This window comes from Sparus aurata, chromosome 3 (assembly GCF_900880675.1).
Source record: "Sparus aurata chromosome 3, fSpaAur1.1, whole genome shotgun sequence".
Lineage (NCBI taxonomy): Eukaryota > Metazoa > Chordata > Actinopteri > Spariformes > Sparidae > Sparus > Sparus aurata.
In genome coordinates, this window is record NC_044189.1 from 12,110,640 (window position 1) to 12,132,901 (window position 22,262).

At 41.3% G+C, this 22,262-nt stretch overlaps 3 protein-coding genes across 4 annotated transcripts; all 3 read left to right on the forward strand.

Annotated features, from left to right (window-relative positions):
• Positions 1 to 391: 391 nt before the first annotated feature.
• Positions 392 to 12,503, forward strand: hcn3 (hyperpolarization activated cyclic nucleotide-gated potassium channel 3). The gene is made up of 7 exons (XM_030413005.1): positions 392 to 1,375; positions 7,444 to 7,873; positions 7,967 to 8,128; positions 9,342 to 9,560; positions 10,090 to 10,236; positions 10,593 to 10,833; positions 11,127 to 12,503. Exons 1-7 carry the CDS (start codon positions 921 to 923, stop codon positions 11,327 to 11,329), a joined length of 1,857 nt encoding a protein of 618 aa, XP_030268865.1. The 5' UTR covers positions 392 to 920; the 3' UTR covers positions 11,330 to 12,503.
• Positions 12,504 to 13,723: 1,220 nt separating this feature from the next.
• On the forward strand, positions 13,724 to 18,385 carry ndufv1 (NADH:ubiquinone oxidoreductase core subunit V1). The gene is made up of 11 exons (XM_030413007.1): positions 13,724 to 13,766; positions 15,309 to 15,421; positions 15,511 to 15,593; positions 15,741 to 15,911; positions 16,175 to 16,358; positions 16,671 to 16,860; positions 16,975 to 17,187; positions 17,427 to 17,593; positions 17,684 to 17,765; positions 17,865 to 18,010; positions 18,132 to 18,385. The coding sequence occupies exons 2-11, from the start codon at positions 15,320 to 15,322 to the stop codon at positions 18,204 to 18,206; spliced, it is 1,413 nt and encodes a 470-aa protein (XP_030268867.1). The 5' UTR covers positions 13,724 to 13,766; positions 15,309 to 15,319; the 3' UTR covers positions 18,207 to 18,385.
• A 404-nt stretch (positions 18,386 to 18,789) lies between these two features.
• LOC115579464 (zinc finger protein 2-like) lies at positions 18,790 to 21,628 on the forward strand. 2 transcript variants are annotated; one of them, XM_030413009.1, is made up of 5 exons: positions 18,790 to 18,862; positions 19,345 to 19,480; positions 19,624 to 19,739; positions 20,251 to 20,394; positions 20,491 to 21,628. In XM_030413009.1, exons 2-5 carry the CDS (start codon positions 19,387 to 19,389, stop codon positions 21,010 to 21,012), a joined length of 876 nt encoding a protein of 291 aa, XP_030268869.1. In that variant the 5' UTR covers positions 18,790 to 18,862; positions 19,345 to 19,386; the 3' UTR covers positions 21,013 to 21,628. The 2 variants fall into 2 exon arrangements, with proteins under 2 accessions (XP_030268869.1, XP_030268868.1); XM_030413008.1 differs by having other exon boundaries at positions 18,846 to 18,960.
• Positions 21,629 to 22,262: the final 634 nt, after the last annotated feature.

Consider the following 22,262-nt stretch of genomic DNA (forward strand, 5'->3'; position numbering starts at 1 on the left):
TCAAGTAGCAGCATGTTCATATGGGTGAGTTTCACTTTGACCAAAGTAATATTATAACTCGAGTATGACTTTGAGTGGTTTTTACAACACTGTCCTTTAATGTTCAAGCGGTTTGATGTGATAATTGAAGAGGAAAATCACAAGAATGTGCCCCTGTGTACTTTGTAGGGTCCTATTTTTCTTATCAAAAGAATAATGAGCCTGTCGATAAACGTCTAATAGATACGTCTTGGTTGCTGCCTGCGGACCTGGATGATCCTCGTCCCGGCTGCGCACCACGACCTGCAGCCGTGTCACCACAGGGGGGAGGGCACGTCCACCGAGGGAGGAGGAGGAGGAGGAGGAGAGAGGTGAGCGGACGCAGTTATGCCAGCAAGCCGATTATTGAAGGCTACTGAACCCTCTCTGTCAATTTGCGTCCGTCCTCTCATCTCTCATGGTCCAGCAGAGGCGGACAGGAAACATCTGAAGTTTATTTCCACGGGCAGGAGGCTTCTCTCATCACAGGAAAGTACTTTTTTTTTTAATGGACGCTGCAACTTTTTATGGATTAACATTGTGAGAACTCGCCTTTGTTTCCATTATAGAGGATTATATAAATAATTTCCCAGTCTGGGATCATTAAAGTAATTCTATCTATCTATCTATTAGGACACTTTGAATGTGTTTGCGGTACTCTGTAGAGAGCAAAAAGTGACATCCTGGTGTTGAATATGTTGTAGCTGCTGCAGCATTTATCATTTTATCCTGTTTAAATGTGTTTTTATGTAAAGGAAGTTATCTCTAAAAGAATGCACCACATGGAAATGGCAGTTGCAGTGATCTTTATTAGTAAGTGAACTTTACAAACTAGGCCCCTTTAAGTCGAAATCACAGGGACAGCAGAGCCCTCTGTGCTTTGGCCAGTTTAAAGCGTAAAAATGAGCCTCTCCAGGAGTGCAGATGACCAAAGACGCACCGGCGAGAGCCCGGCGCACAAACAGGAGTCCTCCAGGTACCGCAGCTGGAGCAGCCTCCGCTTTTCGAGGTGGAGGAGCGGCTCCCAGAGGACGACCCCGCCCGCGACCCCGTCCCCGAGGTCAGAGAAGAGGAGCGAGGTGACCAGGACGCTCTTCTCCTTGGTCCAGACGCACAATGACGACTACACGGCGGATCCCGACGGCCTGCTGGACACCAACGTGGAGGGCGAGGTGGGCGTCGAGGAAGTCGAGCAGGACCAGTCCACCTACTTCCAGAGGCAGTTCGGGTCCATGCTGCAGCCCGGGGTCAACAAGTTCTCCCTGCGCATGTTTGGCAGTCACACGGGTGTTGCCGCCGAGCAGGCCAGGGTCAAGAGCTTTGGAGTGTGGATCATACACCCCTACAGTGACTTCAGGTAATGGGAAATTAGGAATTTCATAACCACAGTTTCCCTCCAAATGGACAGAACTGCAGTAACCCTCTGTCACACAAGATTTGTCCCCAGTTTGTCACTGATCTGTCATAACCTTCCACTGAACACATCCAGTTTTCATCCAACCGGACAGCCCAAGGTGGGGCTCAGATCCATCTCTTTCCAAGGACACACTGCAGTACAGCAGCTGATGTCATGGTTCCTCGCACATGATAAGGCGATGAAGGGATTTGATTAGTGATACAGTATATAGGACAAGATCATCAGGATTATGGACACCACTGGCGATTCCCTTTCTCCTTGTCCACGAGGAGGGAGAACTGCATTCATTCATCCTGATAATTTAAGTGATCCAATACCCTCAATTTGAACCAAAAAATCTAATCACGTCTTACTCTACTTTGGCCCCCGACTTTTTGCAGGGTTGGTCAGATTGTTCATCTGTCCGAGGCCTGTTTGGACGACATCTTAGCAGTCCATCTGTGCGGTCGCTAATAATAGCTGCCATCAAATTTAAACAATTTTTAAACATCCAGCCCTATGCCAGACAGAGGATAAACCCGTGCGGGGGGATTATTGCCCATAAGAATCTCTATAATTCCAATCTTGCTCTATTATGCAATAATACACAGACAGCTGAGGGGGGGTGGGGGATTACTGAAGGCCTGCTCTCCTTAAACCGTATGCTCCAACTTCCTCTTTAAAATGGATGAGTTAGAGCAGCATGTTTTCGGCAATCAGCTATGCTGTTCGGTGGTTAATAGCTGGATCTATGTGTCATTTTGAGTCTTATTTTAAATTGGAAAATAACTCAATCTTAATCTCAGGGATTAATGACTCTTTTATGAACCAATGTATTTTTTATTTATCTACATGAAGAGATAAAGCAGGAGGGATTCATGGCTTATATTCTGTCCAACACAATCGGCAGGATAAATGGTGGCGGTGTAAAATGTCTGTAATCCACGAATACCCTGAAACTTAATATTTATTTATAACTACTCTATGTTTCTTAAGGTTGAATTTTAAATACTACGCTGTGCTTTTGATCTAGTTAAGTTTACGTGCAAAAACCACTTGGTTGGGGTTAGGAACATTTATGTTCTTAAAATATCTGTTTTGTTGCCCAAAACACAGCTGGAGATAAACCAACTTCCTGTCAAAAATATTTGCTTTTGTCGCCACAAACACGGCTGGAATTTCTCCAGAGCTCTCCTTAAAAAAAAGGCAGTGGTGTCCCGCTTGCAAGTTTGTTGAAACGCTTTGGTCCCTCTTCAGTAGTCAACCCACTCAGCAGAATAAATGTTTGCTAAGTACGTTCCTGCAAAACCACACTTTTTCTGTTTCTGTGGTAAGGTTCAAGCACACAAGCACCTGTTTAAAGTTAGGAAAAGATCATGTACCTGTTCTGGTCACCACAGAAAACCCCTGGAGATAGTCCGCCCACTTGGCGGCCTTGCTTTAATAACGCTATCTCCTACCCCTTCACTTCCTGTTGTGAAAGTCTGCTACAGTCTGGTGCAAACCGTCAACCTTGGATGTATAGGTTTGCAGAAAATGTTAACTGCTGAGATCAGGTCAAGTCATTAACATGTAATGTGAAATTACACATTTTGTAGAAATGTCAATATGGTACATTGTGATTTACAAAAACTGGGCTGTTTATTTAGAGGTACATGGACAATAAAAAAACAAAGGGCCCTCGCTGGAATCAGAAATGGTGACTTATACTCACCTTATATAATGTGTTTTAATCAGCATGTCACCACAACGGCCCTGGTGTCAATTCTTTATCTCCTCATTTCTATGCCTCATCGTGTGACTGTTGTGGCCAGAGGCGTCGTGTTTTTCAGGTTATCTATCCGCCCATCTGTCCCATTCTCTTGAACAACTTGAGGGAATTTCTTTAAATCTGGCACAAACATCCCCTTGGTCTTAAGGATGATCTGATTAGATTTTGGCGCTCAATGTCACTGTGACCTCATCTGACATATTTTTGCCGTAACACAAGAATTCATAGGATTATTGTTATAGGAGAAAACGATGGAGATGGACTGATGACATTTTATATCCAACAGATCACAGGTCAGCGTCACTCTGACATCATAATGTTCCGCAAAACCCCTTTTCTGGCCATTATCCAACAGCATAAATCAGAAAAAGAAGGGGAGATTCTTCAATGTGAATGTGTATAAGCGGCATTTTCTTCCCACATCAATAGACTCTGCCATAGTCACTGGTATTAATTGGCTCCAGTTCCAATCGGCTGTAATGAAACAAAACTGGTTGAACATGTACATTCCTTCCCATTCTTAAGCGCGGTGCAATGACGTGTGTTGAAGTGAAGGACTTAGGCGCGCAGGTGGTCGAGTGGTTAGAGCGCATGCCATAAAACGCAGCCGACCCCGGTTCGATTCTGGCCGGAGGTCCTTTGCTGCATGTCACCTCTCTCTCTCCCATGTTTCCTCTCTGTCTACTGCTAATAAAGGTGTCTATGCCACAAAAAAATCTTAAAAAAAAAAAACAAACATTTATGAAGTTAAGGACTTCAAGACTCTCTTCAAAACAAGTTTTAAGATCGTCTAGGTGCTTTCCTGATGACAAACGTTCAAAAAAGGCAAACTTGTCTCCTTGCAATGTGGAATATGACAAATGCCTGTTTTGAACAGGTTTAGAGCAATTAAAAACCTGCATGTACACACTTATTTTGTTGTTAAACTTGTTTATTCTTGGGTGCCCACCTTGAGAATATGGTGATTGATTAGATCGTCTATGCTGCCGGGTTGAACCTGTGTGTGACGTATTAATGTTTTTATGGTATTGAGCTTCAAGTGATTGTCATTGAGCCATGTGATAAAGCTCTCTATCACTCCTCTGTACTCCTCCGAAAAGAAAATTATGCAATATGTTTAGCAAGATACATTTGCCGGCAGGTAAGGAACAAAAGCGAGATTTAACTGTAGCTGAAATCTAGATCCAAAAAAATAAGAAATTTAAAGATGAACCAGGGAAAGAAGGAAGAAAGACATGACAGGAAGATGAAACCGGGAGTCAGAGGAACAGAGCAGAACAGGACGGGAAACTGAAGACAGTAGAGAGCATACAGAGCATATACACAAGGGCCGATTAACTGACGGTACACAGGTGAACACAGGAAAATGGCGGGAAACCACACAAAGAGTGGAAATGGAAAGTCAAACAGGAAACGTGAGGAAAGAACTTCAAAATAAAACAGGAAATAACAATACCACAACTAAAACCACAACATATAACCGTCTAAGTTTAGCATGCTTAGCATGCTAATGTTTGCCAGTTAGTGCTAAAAAAAACAAATTATGAATGTCTTTGCTGGTGTTTGACTATAAACCACCCAATCGGCAGAATAAATGTTTTCATTAAAGTTCCGGCAAACCACATATATTTGCTATGTGCAATGTTGCTACTCTACGTTTCTTTAGGTCCAATTTTCCTTTATGTTGTGACAGCATTTTGATTATGCTATGGTTAGAATTAGACACAAAAATCATGGACAAGATTTGGAAAAGTAAATATCTGTTTTGGTTACCATGGCTGGAGATGTTCACGGTTTCCTTAAGATATCCAGTTGGGTCACGCTTACACGTGCTGAAATGTAGTCTCGAACTGCGGTCACTGGCTTGGGTACCTTCCTGCAGAAAACACAATCCATCCGATAGTTGCTGAGATATTTCACACCATAAATGTGACAGTGGCCCTAGAGGAAAAGTCAGGCGATCACTTAAGTCATTAGGGTTCATTCTCTGAGGACCGTGGACGACTGTGGAAACCCTCATGGCAATCTATCCAACAGTTGTTGAGTTGAGTTGAGTTGTTCAGTCTGGGCCACGTTAGTGGACCCCACAGCCTTACCAGTAGCATAACTAGAAAGGTAAACAACAGATACAAGGCAGTTAGATTATTTTAACTTCAAATATGTCACCCAACTTGAATTTGATTTGTTTATTTTTAAGTTTTGTTGCCAAGAAAAACCACAAACGAACCTTCGTGGACAAGCAGATTCAAGTCTGGATTAGATTCAACATTAACTGCTATCAAACCACATTCCTATTCCTTTTCCAGCCACATTGTTATTAATAGTTTGTCTAAAATGTTTTGATGCGGCAAGAATTATTTCTCTATTCCCCGTCACACTCATACTTAAGCACGCACGCTTTCGTGTGATAAACAGCTGTAATGCAGGCTGGAGTCTTCGGTGGAGTTATAAGCAGCAAGCAACCACTAATCTGCCGCAACATTAGAGGAGACGATAAGTAGTCTTGTAAACCAGCGTGTTGACACAGAGGACATGGACGTGCTAGAGTGACGGGGGGGGATCAACGTGAATGAGAACGAGGAACTAATCTAATCAGTTCCTGTATCTGCCACTGGCCAACAGAAAGAGGTCGTTTTCTCACAGGGTTCAGATTTCGAGGGGCGGCGGTAATCAAAAAGTCTGGTTCATATTCTGTTACTGCACCTCTGTAATGCAAGAGAGGCTGAGAGTCAGAGAGCGAGTGATTGACACTCGCTGGAAACAATCTGCGAGGAAACCCAAACCGTGTAGCCCGTGGTGTACGACGAGACACCGGAGAGCAAAACGAAAATGGGCCTTGTATGAAATGAAGCAGACAGTGACGAGCGCAGCTATGTGCAGTGCAGACGTCTGGACTTCGGCATCCTGGAGGCAGCAGACTGTGTATCAGACAATACTCGTGGTCGTGGCAGTTTTTCTTTTCTTCTTCGTCTTCTTCATTGTCTTTTTGTGATAGAGCCCGGTGGGCTAAACACCATACATATTTGATGAGAGGGATTCCTCCTGTGACAGAAGAAGATGTTATGGGAGTAAGGGTCACTCTGAAATGGGTTGTTCCCTGGATGACACTCTGTCACCCTGACTGGATGACTTCATCTGACCCTTATAGCTCGTTTTAAATCCCTAACTTCTGGTTTTTGTGTGTGAAACAGCAGGAAACATAATTCACTTCCTATTAAAACGAGGATGACTTCATGACTAGAATTTCAACCTCTCTCCTCATTAAACCAACGTTAAGGGTTAAGAAAAGATTATATTTTGCAGTAAAATAGCTGTTTTGGCTGCTGCAAACACGGCTGGAAATTGTCCTGAGGTCAGCCTTAAAAATATCGGTGTCACACTTACAAATGTTGAAACACGCTTTCACACCTGTAACTCCTCCACCTCCCAGTATGGAATTCAGGTCAGCGTAATATGGCACATTTTGTAGGATTTTATCCTGCCGACTGCGCTTAGATGGACGATAGCAGATTTGTTTTGTTGTTCGATAATAATTTGTGTTTGACTTTGTAAGGGATGGATTAAATCTGATTTCGCCGCCAAAATTTTGCCATTTAATCAGCATTATTAGACACATTGGATCGTTGGCAACACTAAATTTGTGGCTTCACAACAACACAGGCTACATATAATCTATATGTGGTGAGTTGATCTGCTATAGCCACATTTCAGCATCAGTGATCATCTTATAGTCAATGAAAAAAGACATGTATTTGGAAAAAAAAGTCTGGAGATTTGGAAAATAAAACAGTTTATTAATTACAAATGTCCTGTGTATTAGATATTTTGCACGTGTGCCAAATTAATTTAATGTTTTTGAGTTCAAATATCTTCATTTGGGGGCTTTTCCAAGCAAATATTGATCCAGTGAATGTGACTGTTTGCAGTAAAATTAGCATAATTATGCCACCCCTTATCATCTCTGTGTCAGCCTCTTGACAACCTATGAATAATTCTCTGAATCTGCCCCCACTGCACATTAATCACAGGATATCACGGAAAAAAGTACTTTTTCTGTCCACACACACACTCTCAACCTCAATTACATGCAGTACAAACTGGGCTCAATTCTGGCTGTCGCACCTTCAGCACTGAAACAAGGAGCTGAAACTTCAGGGTTCGTTCCTTCAGTGATGTTTGAGTGAAGATTACAGACACTGGATGCTCTGTACAGCTATGGAATAAATGAGTAACATCTTCACACTCCTCTACTGTGCAGGTTTTACTGGGACATCGTGATGCTCCTGTTGATGATGAGCAATCTGGTCATTTTGCCGTGGGGGATCACCTTCTTTGAAGACCAGAACACCATACCCTGGATCACCTTTAACGTCCTGTCTGACACTCTCTTCCTCATGGACCTGGTTTTCAATTTCCGCACAGGCATCGCAGGAGAGGACAGCCACATCATCCTGGACCCCAGAGAGATCCGCATGCATTACCTCCGCACCTGGTTCCTGGTGGACTTCATCTCCTCCATCCCAGTCGACTACTTCTTCCTCATCGTCGACCTGGAGGCCCGGCACGAGTCGTCCGACGTGTACCGCACCGCCCGCGCCCTACGCATCGTGCGCTTCACCAAGATCCTCAGCCTGCTGCGTCTCCTGCGACTGTCTCGACTCATCCGCTACATTCACCAGTGGGAGGAGGTAAAGGAAGGGGAGGGGAGCTCATGGTGACAAACAGAGCAGCGCACATCATAAAGGTTAATGTTGTTTTCTCTCTCTCCCTCTCTCTGTCAGATTTTCCACATGACTTACGACCTGGCCAGCGCTGTGGTGCGTATAGTCAACTTGATTGGCATGATGCTGCTGCTGTGCCACTGGGACGGCTGCCTGACCTTCATGGTGCCGATGCTGCAAGACTTCCCCTCGGACTGCTGGGTATCCAAAAACAATATGGTGGTGGGTACATGCTCATTCATGCATACTCATATACTGTACATGCATTGTGTGATATGCAAACCTAGACAACCTGGTAGATCTTTATATATAAGCGAGATTGTCAATTTCCTGAAACAAAATCCCATAAAGTTTCCTTAACAAATCAATGATCTAACTATGAGGATGATAGATACTTTGATCCAACATCCACCAAGGCCGACATTATTGGCATGACATTATTTAGATTTTTTATCATGGGATCATCCAATCCGAGGGAACGCAACCCCTTACCCCAACCCTAACCCTTCTTGGGTCACGTCAAGATTGTTTATTACTTATGATTGGATGAACAGACTGGACCTTCTGGTGCCATTCTAGGGAAATCCTGGATGCACAAACTTCCTGAATTCTCCTTTGGGTATTCCCGAGCTAATGCTGCAATCCACTGCCAGTCAGATTATATTTATTTCCAAATCAGTATCCATGACTTCTAAACTAAGTGCATCCCAACGCTCCCCATCTGCTCAGGAGAGCATGAGCGACTGCAACAAACTCATGCTGTATGGCAAGTCTCCACACTTCACAAGCACCTACAGCAGCTGATTCAACAGATTAGCTCACTTAAAAAAGAGACAAGAGTGCGATTGCTCTGTGTGCAGACACTCCTTTCAAGCTTAAATCACTTGAATGGTAATAGCAACTGCAGTGTTGTTATAGCACGTTTCGCTACACAAACACTACTTAAAGTAAGAAGTGATGAAAAGGACATTGTGCACCGTCATGCTGTGAATTCATGTCTGTTTATGCCAGTGGAGCTTGGGGAGTTTTCCGACTTGAAATTCCAACTTTGGTGACCGTTCTATTGCACTGGTTTGTGCGGAAGGTCGTTTTTATCTGAGTACAAGTACGATAAGATGCAGAAACTGTTTCCTGTCTTTGTGTTAAGCTAGCCGACTGGGATGTTTCTTACAGTATATTTACTGCACATACATGAGAGTGATGTCAAACTTCTCCGCCAAAACACTAAACATGCAAAAAAGTGAAAAAGTGTATTTCCCAAAACGTTTTACTTTATTACGTTTTACGATTGATGAATTCCAGGAAACATCTAGGAAATGAATGGGAGCCTTTATCTGTAAAAACAGGCTTTTCACTTTTTCACCAAACAAAACGATCATAGCCGGTATATTTTATCATGACAGTGTTGCTCTGTCCTCTCTCTTGTCCCTCTCAGAACTCTACTTGGCACATACAGTACTCCTACGCCCTGTTCATGGCCATGAGCCACATGTTGTGTATAGGATATGGTGCCCACCCTCCAGAGGGCATGACTGACGTCTGGCTCACCATGATCAGTATGGTGGTCGGGGCCACGTGCTACGCCATGTTCCTTGGTCATGCGACTACCCTGGTCCAATCCTTGGATGCATCACACCGCCAGTACCAAGAGAAGGTAATCATCTCTGTTTGACCAAACTAAAACATTTTTTTATTCACAGCCTCAGTTTGTTTCGTGTCCCCGGAGCTTCACGTGGATGCTAATGTGATTCTGGCAGTGTGGTTTAATATCACAGCCATGTTTTATATCATAAGCTTGCTTACTTGGTCGTACTTAATTTGTGGACACTGTGCCAAAAGCCTAGAAAATATGTGTATTATCTAATGGATTCACTGACCTTAACGTGACCCTCTCCGGGGGATTTTCACAAGATAAAGCAGAACGGATGATAGACAAATGGCAGCACCTTTGTTCTGGATCACTGTTTGCTAATGCCCATTACAAATGAATTTGTAATCCACTTAAAACTGGACAAAAAAAAAAAAAAAAACTCAGCTAAACAAATGAATGCGTAATTGTTGCGCTTCAGCAAACACATGGTAGAAAATGTGACTAACTGTGACATCTGACATCGGCCCTGTGGAGTTCCTATTGTATCCTCATGAAGGTCAAATCACCATGTGCTTTCTACAAATATTTTCAGTACAAGCAGGTGGAGCAGTACATGTCGTTCCATAAACTGCCTGCGGACGTGAGGCAGAGGATCCACGATTACTACGAGCAGCGATTCCAAGGCAAGATGTTCGATGAGGACAGCATCTTCGGGGAGCTCAGTGATCCGCTGAAGGAGGTTCGGTATTCATTAAACCTGAGATCTGACTTCCTGTTTTGTTACTCTCTTTCTGTTTCGTGTCCACACAGATGTCAAATAAGGCCAATAACATCAATATATGAATTAATCCACAGGTTATTTTTCATTCATTGTTTTAAATTCATTGTTTAATGAATAAAAATTGAAGAAAATATTGGAAAAATAACCATCAAGGTGACACCTTCGAATTTCTTTTTGCTGTGCAGAATCCAAAGATATTCAGTTGAGAGTGATATAAAATATGAGATTCTCACACATGAAGCTGGTAAAGATAAAGATTTCTTGGTATCACTTTGACAACGTCTGAATGTCTCTCCACTATCTCTCCCATGCAGGAGATCGTCAGCTACAACTGCCGTGGCCTGGTGGCCAACATGCCCCTGTTTGCCAACACCGACCCTCATTTTGTGACGGTCATCCTGACCAAGCTGCGTTTCGAAGTCTTCCAGCCCAGTGACCTGATCATACGAGAAGGAACGCTGGGTCGGAAAATGTACTTCATCCAGCACGGCACGGTCACTGTTGTCCCACGCGGCAGTAAGGAGATCACGCTCAACGATGGAGCGTATTTCGGGGGTAAATCATTATACTGACTTTAAACTTTATTTGATAATTTCATCAATTAATTGAGAATTCATTAAATGCAAATATTCACACTCATATAATATTCATTCTCTTCACAGCTGGAACAAGCTTTTTTTGCATTAAAAATGACATAAATTAAGGAATTAAATGTTTTTGATTAATTGATCAATTAATTCTTAATCAACTCATCCTTTGTACGCATGTGTAAGTCATGTTGCATGAAAGGAAAGCAAAATGACACATTTGCTTTAAAGGTTAAACTGACTGTCTTTTCCTCGGTTCAGAGATCTGCCTGCTAACTCAAGGACGACGCACAGCCACAGTGAAGGCCGACACCTACTGTCGCCTTTACTCCCTGAGCGTGGACAGTTTTAACGAGGTCCTAGAGGAGCATCCTCTGATGAGGAGGGCGTTTGAGAGTGTGGCTGTGGACCGACTGGGCCGGGTCGCTCGCAGACCCAGTTATGTGCCCCCCCCGGCCGAATGACTTCCTCAGTACCAACAGAGAGACTCTGGGCAGAAATGTGGAGGATATTTATCGCACTCTGACTGAACTTGACTACATAACAAAGAAACCTTTAATATATATATTTTACTGATTGCTATTAGTGCTCAGTGATGGACAACATTTTTCCTTCAACTCATTTCATTTTGCACCAGCTCTCCCAGATGTAAATACTGCTTCAAGAATCCTTTTCAGTCGCCTGTTTGCTTGCTGACACAACAGTTTCATTGTCCATCCCATCCTTCGTCTGAGATACTGGGAGCACACAGGACACCAGCTGGGCGGTGCATCATACAGCTTTATAGCGCTGATTTAAATTATCCCTCAGATCTGTAGGTTGCATCAAGTCAGGGTTTAATACTGTTGTTCACTAAGGATAAGCTGCTGTGACGTAACAACTGTACAGAGACAGATTATACACAGTTATGCATCAATGTTTAAATTAAATCCCATTGTTCTCACATTTGGAGCTTTGGAGAAAACTCACTGATAGACGAGTCTACCTTTAAGTTTCCTTTCAAATAGCACCTTAATCTGTTTTGTTTACATTTTGCTGGCTTTTTTATTAATTTCAGTAGGTTCATTAGCAAATAATAATGAATCATGTAATATTCTACCGCCTGTAGGTAAACAAATCAAAGCAGCTAAACGTATTTCAGCTATAATTTAAGTTAGTTACTTTCTCTTTCTGCTCATATGTCAAAATTTCTGCTGTGAAAAACGTCTCTTATGAGAGACACTGCTTAATCTTTTTTCTGTTTCAAAAAAAGATTTTACAAATGTAGAAAATGGCTTAACACCAACAGGCTAATCTGCACGAGTACGGAGAAATACTGATACCGATAAACTAGGAAAAGTCTGAATATCTGTAAGTCACATCTTTTCTGCATGTGTGCTGTTATTACGCTTATTATCAATATGTGTACTTTTTTTGTATTTTCAAGTGAATTTATTGATGCAGCGACAAAAGCCCTCAGTTATGAAATATCTTACAATTTACAATAACATACAGTAAAATTTTAACTATCAATTGATTTGTTCAGAATTAACCAATGTTTCATCTTCATTATTTGAACTTTTTGATGAATGATCCTCATAACGATGTTGTCATGTAAATACAAATATTTCTACCCTTTAAACATGATATAAAAATGTATTTTTGCCTATGTAGTTTGTTTCCCAGATGTTATCAACACACACGCGCACACCACGGATTAAAGAAATATTCAGATCAAATACTTGAGAAAACTATCCAAAAGTATACCCATTATATTAGTGCCAGACCCATACTGCATTCCTGGGGCCAATGCTGATACCGATGATGGGTATGATGGCTGATACTCCTATATAAACCAAATGTATACATGAACACAAATTTTAAGGATTGATCCCGCAAATGTAGTTATGGAACACTTTATTGTTTATGTTCTGCAAAATAAAAGTTTTGATATCGGCACATATTGGACAACATGCACACTGATACAGATATATCTGTGATAGGGCAATATTGGCTGATAACATCTGCTCACCAATACATCGCTTATTGTCACGATGTAGACTGCTATTATATGATATATAATATTATTTTATAGCATATAATACTTTTGTTGGAGCAATACCAAATTAGTATTCTAATGTTGAAACTGGTTGAGGTGGATATAATTCTAACTATTATATGAAAGTAAGTATGGTGTAAAAAAGTCACAATGCGTCACACCATTAAAGGTGCACTATGTAGTTTTGGGGAAGACGTTTTGATCTGAAGAAAAAAATCTTCACTGACAGATTTTTATGCCAACAAATTAAATATACAAATTCCCTTCATTTTCATAACTGAATAAACAAACTGACCTCAAGGGACAACATGATTTCATCGTGTTTCGCTTTGTTTATATCTGGCGGACCCTGCCACCTTGCTAGCTTCAAACAGTGTTCTGGAGACCTTATTTCCCTCTTAGAACAGCTTGTTTATTCAGTTATGGAATAAATAGATATTTCTGAGTTTGTATTATTACCTCATTAATAATGTAAATGTTAGAAGAGTTTGATTTCAAACATAGTGCCCTTAAAGGTTACCATATATTTTGTAATTCAAGTATTATTTTTGCAAGATGAGTAAAAACTAGAAATGTTTAGTTGAGGTACACATCAGCACAGAATGAAATACACAGGTACTGTTACAGTACGTCTAAACACTCGCAAACTGACACTGACCTTTCGAGAGAGCAGACTGTTGTTATGAAATATGTCTATGTATAATACGAAGAGGGCGGTTCATTGTCAGCATGTTGTGCAACCTGGACTTTTAAATAAGCCTCCGCAGCGCTACAGCGGTGTTACTGGTAACACCGTCCGGGCCGTGTCCTCATCTACATCCGGTGTGCATTTCATAAACCACTCAGCTCGAGACGCAGAGAAGGTAAGAAGCCACGACTATTTGCTAACTTGCACCAAACATTTATCGTTTTTAATTGCTTTTAATGCAGCAGGTGTTACTGAAGGTATGGAAAAATCAACTAATACACTGTCAGTCCGATATTTGGCTGCTACGTCGTGAATACGCTGCTTTTATTCTGTCATTACACAAGGTTAACCAGCAGCTAACTTATCTTAGGGCTAGGCTAGCAGGAGCTAGCTGTATGAGCATGGAGGTCAATGTGGACTAAATATCATACGTAAGCGAAGGCAGAATAGTTCAAATTAATCCATAATCATGCAATTTCGTTACAAGAGGGTCGACTTTAAATATTAAAGCTCGAGTATTGGGTTAAATAACGCTGCTAGCTCTCGCCTTCACCTTCGTTAGCTTGCACCTCACAACACCTCTGACATAACAACATCACATAAGAAGTTACACAAGATTTCTCTCAGAGCTTTTCTAATATGTAAACTGATTTAATCCAAACATCTATCGGTGCCCACCGTAAAATTAAAGTAATCTTGTGTGATTTATCTTTATCCTGCTGAAATAAAATGCGACTGCTGCTCCCATTTGTTTTGATGCAGCATGAAGGGTCACAAGGCTGTTTGGCAGTTATGACAAAACATTGTTATTACGGCTAATAACAGTGTGATTCCTGAACTATAGCTAGTATTGTTGTTAGAGGACAGGACCATTATAATAAAAGTATAGTAATATTTCAAGTTTTGGAATATATTTTATTGATCCAATTGATGACTGGTTGATGACTAACAGAAAATCAGATTGCTACTTAATTCTCAAAGGGCACTTCTCAGTTTTGTAGATAACTCTGAGGTATTAGTTTTATCTACACTGGTGCTAGGGCTGCACAGTATATTGAAATGTAAATAATATCTCAATATCACAAAGTGCGATATCCAAATTGCAAAAAATGCGTTTTCGTTTAAATAAAGGTAAAATGTGTGATAAACAGCATTATAATGATGTACTGTACTGCTGCATAGGTGTTTTAGCCTACAAAACTTCATCTTTCTTACGTCTCCAGTTCGCTTGGTACAGATTCCAACAAATGTTACATGAGACTCAAATTAGGAACTTGATTACTTGACATAAATACTTACTGTACTTCTGCTTGAACTTCTCAGTCTAAAAAAGACACACATTTTTTCTCTTTTTTTTCTAAGCAAAAAGGCATTTGCTATTTGAATCGCAATATTGTCTGGTTCGAGCCTCTTGAATGTGAGGACGTGCTGCATTTCTTTGTTTTTTCTCATTGTAAACTGAAAAACCTTTAGGTTTTTTGACTAGTGGTCAGACAGACAAAGACATTAACAGAAATCACCTTGGACTCCGGAAGAATGTGATGGTTATTTTTCCTTGTATTTTATTGATCAATGATACATTTAGAAAATATATTCAGCAAATTAATTGATAATCGAAATAGTCATCAGCTGCAGCCCTTGCTGTGATTGTCCTACATTACCAGAGTAACCTCAACTATCCATTTGACTTGTCATGTTATTGTCCCTCCCTTCCCAGCAGGAACAAGGATGCTGTCCCTGACCCGTGCAGTGGTGTGTGGGGTGGCCCGTGCTCCAGTTGCTGTCAGCCAGGGTGGAGTGACCGCTATCACCCGATTCAACAGCACACAGGTACAGACACCTGGCCTGTATTTTATTTAAACTGAAATTTGATTGGTTACAATAAGTTAACATTTTATGTGTTTGTCTCATATTTCCAGACTGCTCCTAAGAAAACAACATTTGGACCTCTGGCAGATGAAGACAGAATTTTTACAAACCTTTATGGTCGCCATGAGTGGAGGTAAGACCCCGCATTTTAATTTTGCGTCTTCTGGAAAATTAACATTGTCCCAGTTATGCACGAACTGAGCGTCTTTGTTGGATTAGAACTTATTAAATAATAAAGAACAAAAACAGCATTCCTGACCTGCTCGTATTTGTGCTTCAGGCTGAATGGAGCTTTGAAGCGTGGCGACTGGTACAAAACTAAGGAGATCCTTTTGAAGGGAGTCGACTGGATCATCAATGAGATCAAAGTTTCTGGCCTGCGTGGGAGAGGTGGAGCAGGTTTCCCTACAGGCATGAAGTGGAGCTTCATGAACAAGCCCAGCGATGGCAGGTTAGTGAGGAGACAGACCAATGCAAAAAGTAACCTAAACTTGCAGTTGGCAAAGTTAAAATGTATTTAACATCTTTATACAGTATATTGATTGGCTCGATAATTAAATAAATTTTTTAAAAAGCCATTATGTTTTTTGATCAGTTCTTTCCCCATCAGTATGTTAGAGAAAGCTATAACGGTCTTTAGTATGTGGCTTCTTAATGAATTTACTGCAAACTGTATTTCAGTATTTTTAACCCAGATATGATTTCTTGCTTTAGGCCAAAGTATCTGGTGGTGAACGCTGATGAGGGAGAACCTGGCACCTGTAAGGACAGGGAGATTATGAGGAATGACCCGCACAAGCTGGTGGAGGGCTGCCTGGTCGCTGGGAGGGCCATGGGGGCTCGCGCTGCTTATATTTACATCAGAGGAGAGTTCTACAATGAGTCATCCAACCTGCAGGTGAAAATGGAGTGACACCTGAGATATAAACTTGAGAATGATTTCACTTTTTTAAACTGTGTTCCAAATCAACCAATCATGGTAATATAATTTGAAAACAAGCTAAGTGCTGAGTATGTCTGTTGAAAGAATTCTTAAATACGGGATTGTATAGTAAGTTTTGGACTGCAACATACTTGTAACTAATTTTTAAATTTTGCAGTAATTTGTATTGAAATTCAAACTGTGCTCAGAGCAGTACCAGAATGACTGTACAAGACTTTATGATAAATCATCCTGTTAAAGCACTATATTTTCACTATCTGTTCTTAGGTAGCTATTAATGAGGCCTATGCTGCCGGACTCATTGGAAGGAACGCCTGTGGCTCCGGTTACGACTTTGATGTGTTTGTGATGCGTGGTGCTGGAGCGTACATCTGTGGAGAGGAGACTGCTCTTATTGAGTCCCTGGAAGGGAAGCAGGGGAAACCTCGCCTGAAGCCCCCATTTCCTGCTGATGTGGGTGAGTTCCAGCACGCAGAGGAGGTTTAAATATTGCACAAGATGGAAAGTTATGATTTTTCTTACCAGAAGCAGCTTTTAAACATCTGCTTCACTATCTACTGCTGTGTTAAAGGTGTGTTCGGCTGCCCAACAACTGTTGCCAATGTGGAGACTGTATCTGTGGCGCCCACCATCTGCCGTCGTGGAGGCTCATGGTTTCTCGGGTTTGGCAGAGAGAGAAACTCCGGCACAAAGCTGTTCAACGTCTCTGGCCATGTTAACCACCCCTGCACCGTGGAGGAGGAGATGTCTATCCCCCTGAAAGAACTCATTGAGAGGCATGCAGGTACCTATTACACTCAAAATGTGTCAAATATTTTATCCAGTGTTTAAAGGGGTGTACTGTCAATTAAGATAACATTCCATTTTCCTTAAAGTCAGTGCTGTAAAGGGACAACCTAAATGCATGTTCTTTTATCTGCATGTGTTCTCTTCTTACAAGGGGTTTATAGACTGAAAAGATTAAGACAGCTTAATTTGAGAGCACAGTTTTTGACTAAATTGAAACGAACATCTGTTTGCTAGGTGGCGTGCGTGGTGGTTGGGATAACCTGCTGGCTATAATCCCTGGTGGCTCCTCAACACCCCTTATTCCCAAGAATGTGTGTGAAGAGGTGCTGATGGACTTTGATGGTCTCGTCCAGGCTCAGACTGGGCTGGGCACAGCTGCGATCATCGTCATGGACAAATCTGTAAGTTTTTTCGCCTCTGCAGGATGAATCATAGTGCGTAAAGAGATCATGACAGATCTTTGACATTGGCGGATGCATTTCATTTTGCAGACTGACATTATCAGAGCCATTGCCCGCCTGATTGAGTTCTACAAACATGAGAGCTGTGGACAGTGCACACCCTGCAGAGAAGGTAAGTGCTAATTTACTGTCATTATATGCTGTACAACCTAGATGCTACCAAGTCTCTATTTCTTACAAACCTTTTTGCCCCCTTTGTCTGTTTCTGCAGGAGTGGACTGGATGAATAACATGATGTGGCGTTTTGTGAAAGGCGATGCACGGCCAGCCGAGATCGACATGATCTGGGAGCTCAGTAAGCAGATTGAGGGACACACTATCTGTGCTCTGGGAGACGGTGCAGCATGGCCAGTGCAGGTAAACACATGTGTAACGTTATGATATATTTGCATACTAACAGGGTTGTTGTAATACAGACTGTCATTTTTCTGCTTTTATATATGCAAAATTAATGTGCTGTCTTCCTCTGTGTTTTCAGGGACTGATCAGGCACTTCAGGCCTGTGATGGAAAGCCGCATTGCTGAACGCCAGCAGCAGCAGGCCAGGGCATAAATGTATCATACAACTTCTTGAACTCATTCTCCCATCTCACTCGCCCTTAACCCTGTGCTTTTGTCATTGACAAACTATTTAAATCGATAATGTGCCCTATGTTCACCTTATCATCATATTTTACATTGATGTGTCTGCCTTGTCTGATGAAAGAACCAATAAATTCTATGAACCTCAAACCACGTGTTTGTTTTGTCTTTATATTTAAAACATGGTGTGTGGCATGTTTTACACCTATCGATAGAAATGTTGTCCGTATTAAATTTTTTAATTAATAGTTTTGGTTTTAATAGTACTGTTCTTCCTTATTATGAATAATGTTATGTCTGTTTTTATTGTGTAGCATTTAGGAATATAACAATGCACAGTAACAGATCAGAACAGCTAGGGGTAAACACCTTTTTAAGGAAAATAGATACAAGCAATTTATAAAATCTTATAATATATACTTACCGGATGATTTCATTATTTGACTAAGCTTTTAGAACTCGAGGTATTTTCTCTGTAAAGTTGATTAGAAGCTACTTTTTTTAAACAGTAGCGCATTCCAGATATAGCTGCAGTTTTTATGATCTCGCGATAAGTCCTTGGTGTCCATATCACGTGACGTGGGCGGAGTATTTTCCGCGGCTTCATTTCGGTAGACGTTTCGAACGGTAAGAAATGGATGCCTTTTTTGTTTACAAAGACCAATGAGTCAAAATTTACAGTAATTCCTCCCATAATGCAGATTTAAAGTACATGAGTTCAAAACGTAAGTGAATGCAATGCAACACAGTGCAAATATTGTTAAAATATGTGTGCAAAATCGTTTCTCTGTCAGTTGTGGCTGTGGATGTCTCCTCCATCCTTCCCTCAAATAGCTTAGCTATTGGCTAACGTTTTTTGTCTATATTACATTAATGTTCTGTCCAAAGTTAACGGAAATTCGCCACTTGAATAGTCGTGTATTTATTATTTAACTGTCAATGTGTTTTAATGAACTCAGTCTTTAGCGTTTAACTGATAAACTGAAACATACTCGCGGGTTAACCCAACGCTAGCCCTGCGTCAGTCTGTCATCGGTTTAGCTTGGCATGTTAAATTATGTGATGCATTGTCAGTGTGTATACAACAGCAGTGTGTTCCTGTGTTACAGCTCCATGTGGTTGAGTCGGTGTCTGAGAGCATCGGCATCGAAATGTTTAAGATAGAGAAAGTCGTTGTGGGGGGTGAGAAGAGATCCACCTCAGCTGAGATCAAGTCTGAGCCCGCGGTCGTCCCTCTGCAGTCCTGTAAGATGATTTTTCTGTGCATGGTTAATGTGTGGACTGATGGTTGGCTGTCAAAATCGAAAGGCTTTGATGTCATGCGGTTGTATCTGCCTACTCTCGCCGTTTGCATCTTAACTAATTGAATGTATCTTATTGTGATGCAGATCAGCATGAGAGTCTACAGTGTTTTCAGTGCTTCATCACCTTCTGCAATGCCAAAGCCAAGGAGAGACACATGAGGAAGAGTCATCGGGACCAGTACAAACAGCAGCTGCAGCAGGTAAAGCACCATGAGAAATGCCAGGTCAGGTTTCAAATACACCCTCAGTAATTCCTGTATTATAGGTGGGATTTTCCATTTAGTTTTGAGAATTGCAACTGCAGCATGAACTTCAATGCTGTACATATTACAGAGCAACCAATACTGGATTGTGTGGTTGATATCAATATTTGAGAATCAAGAAAAAATATATAGGTACATCTTCCACTATTTTTGTCATCTCATATCAATTGGGTCATATATTGGCAGACATTTGTGCTCAACAGAAATATTTGGTAAGAACCCCCCCTTGGCTTTGTCATGAAAAAATTGCAATCAAGCAATTTAATGTATGGGACAATTTATATGTGACGGCAACACTATTTCGAAATTACCTGAGACAAATTGTTGGCTATAACTGACACCTGATCTTTGTTTTTCTTCAGTTGATAATTGTTTACACCACTCTTTTTTGAAAATAGGTCTAAAGCACTAAATAATGTTTCCTTATTTTCATCTCATTATTTTGCAGACTAATACAATCTTCCTTTGCTACAAATGTGACAAGTCCTTCTCCTCCTCTGATGACCTCACCCAGCACCAGGCCACCCACAACACAGAGGAGAAGCCCTTCCGCTGTGCTCACTGCAAGAAAAACTTCTTTACCTTCACTGAGGTGAGCTTGCAGCAGGCTAGATTAGCCTGTTTATTGATATTGGGAAATGGTGGTTCAATTGTTTATTGTCTCTGATGACTGTTTAATGTTTTGCAGCTGAACAAACACAGACGATATGAGTGCATAGAACGACGGTGTCCCTGCAGAGACTGTGGCGCCTTGTTCCCCAGTCCTTCAAGACTTCGCAGCCATCGTATTGCAGTGCATCCCCAGCGCCCAGTAGTGGCTGATGACGTCAACACTTACCAGTGCTGCAAATGCAGTCAGGGTTTCCAGACAGAAGAAGAGCTCCTGCAGCACCAGGAGAAATACGCTAGTAATCTAAACTGTGATGTTAAACCACCTGGCAAAAAACGTGGCCGTAAACCAAAGTACGCAGCTCAATTAGGGACGATTGACACCAAGGTCAAACAAGAAGATGGAGAAGGATGTGATGACTCAACAACAGAGGGGTGCCCCTCCAATGAGCTGCAAACTGAGCTTAAGATTCCTTGTTCTGAGGCAGATTGTGACCTCGTATTTCCTTCTGTTACAGCCCTGAGGGCACACAAGAGGGAGAAGCATGGGCCTTCCCCTTGTACTGGCAAAAAAACAGCCTTAAACTCTGAGCAACCTTAAACTCTTTTTGATCTACTGTTCTAACTTATAGCTGACAGTTTTTTCAATTGAGCACCTATGGGAGGGTGTCTGGAGTGCATCAACAAGGACAATATGCTGTGAATCAATGATGCAGCAGCAGACTCTCTGATAGGAGATGACAGTTTCTCACGTCATCATAATCTCTTCCCTCCAACTGTTGTTTGCGATTAATTTTTTTATTCACTGAGATTTCCACCACAGCCCTTGCAAGGGTCACATGCGCAGAGTGTAATGACGCCTACACTCAGCCTGAGCAGCTCAAAGATCATACAGCCTGGACTCATCACTCTGGATGCAACTGAACCACCAGAACACCCACAGTGAGCACTGTGGGAGAGGAGGTAGCAGAACAGAGATAATATATAAGGGAAATACTTCATCCTACATCATTCAGATAAATGATTGTCAGAGTGTTTGTATAATTTTCTCTGTAGTGTAGGTGGAAGATTTATATGTGAATATTTCAGGGCGAGAGTTTTTGCAGCAAGGTTATGTAACACTGTTGAATTATGGAGGTTGTTTCTGGAATGCCTTTTTTCCAATTGCTTTCAAAAGACATCTTATACTTGTGAATAAAAGTCTGTACCACTCTGTGTATGGTTATGATTTATGTCCACTATGAACAAATGTCACAAGGGCCTTTTTGCCGATCCAATTACCTCTATTGTACCGAAAAGTTGTATAGTCATTGTAGAGTAACTAGCTGATTCTCCCTCAAATGTTTGGGAATGTTTTGTATTTAACTGTACTATTTCATTGTGAGGAAAACTTATAAAGGTGACAATCACATGAAGAATTTAAGGCCAAAACATAACAAAATCCATATCCAATTAATAGGCTGGGGTGTGGTGGAAACTTTTATTTAGAAGTGAGCAAATAAATGAATCACAAAAGGTCATCTTTGTGCAGTTTAAGTGAAGAGTCAATCTGTTTCAGCTGAAAGATCAGAGCTCATACAAGGTAATTCACGCTACACGGTACCGGACTTGAATGATGTAATCTTGGAGTCTTGAATTTCTCTTTCCAGAGGTAAATAATTGTAAAAGTAAACAATATTTACAGTATGTTTCCTTCACTGTCACTTTGTGAGTGAATGTACAAATGGGTAAATCAGAGGCAAACTTTAAAGCACTATTTAAGTGCAGCCATTTAACTGTACTGGTCGACAATTGTTGCTTTCTGTATAAACTATACAAGTAGAGAATGTTTACCTATTGTTTCTGACAGTT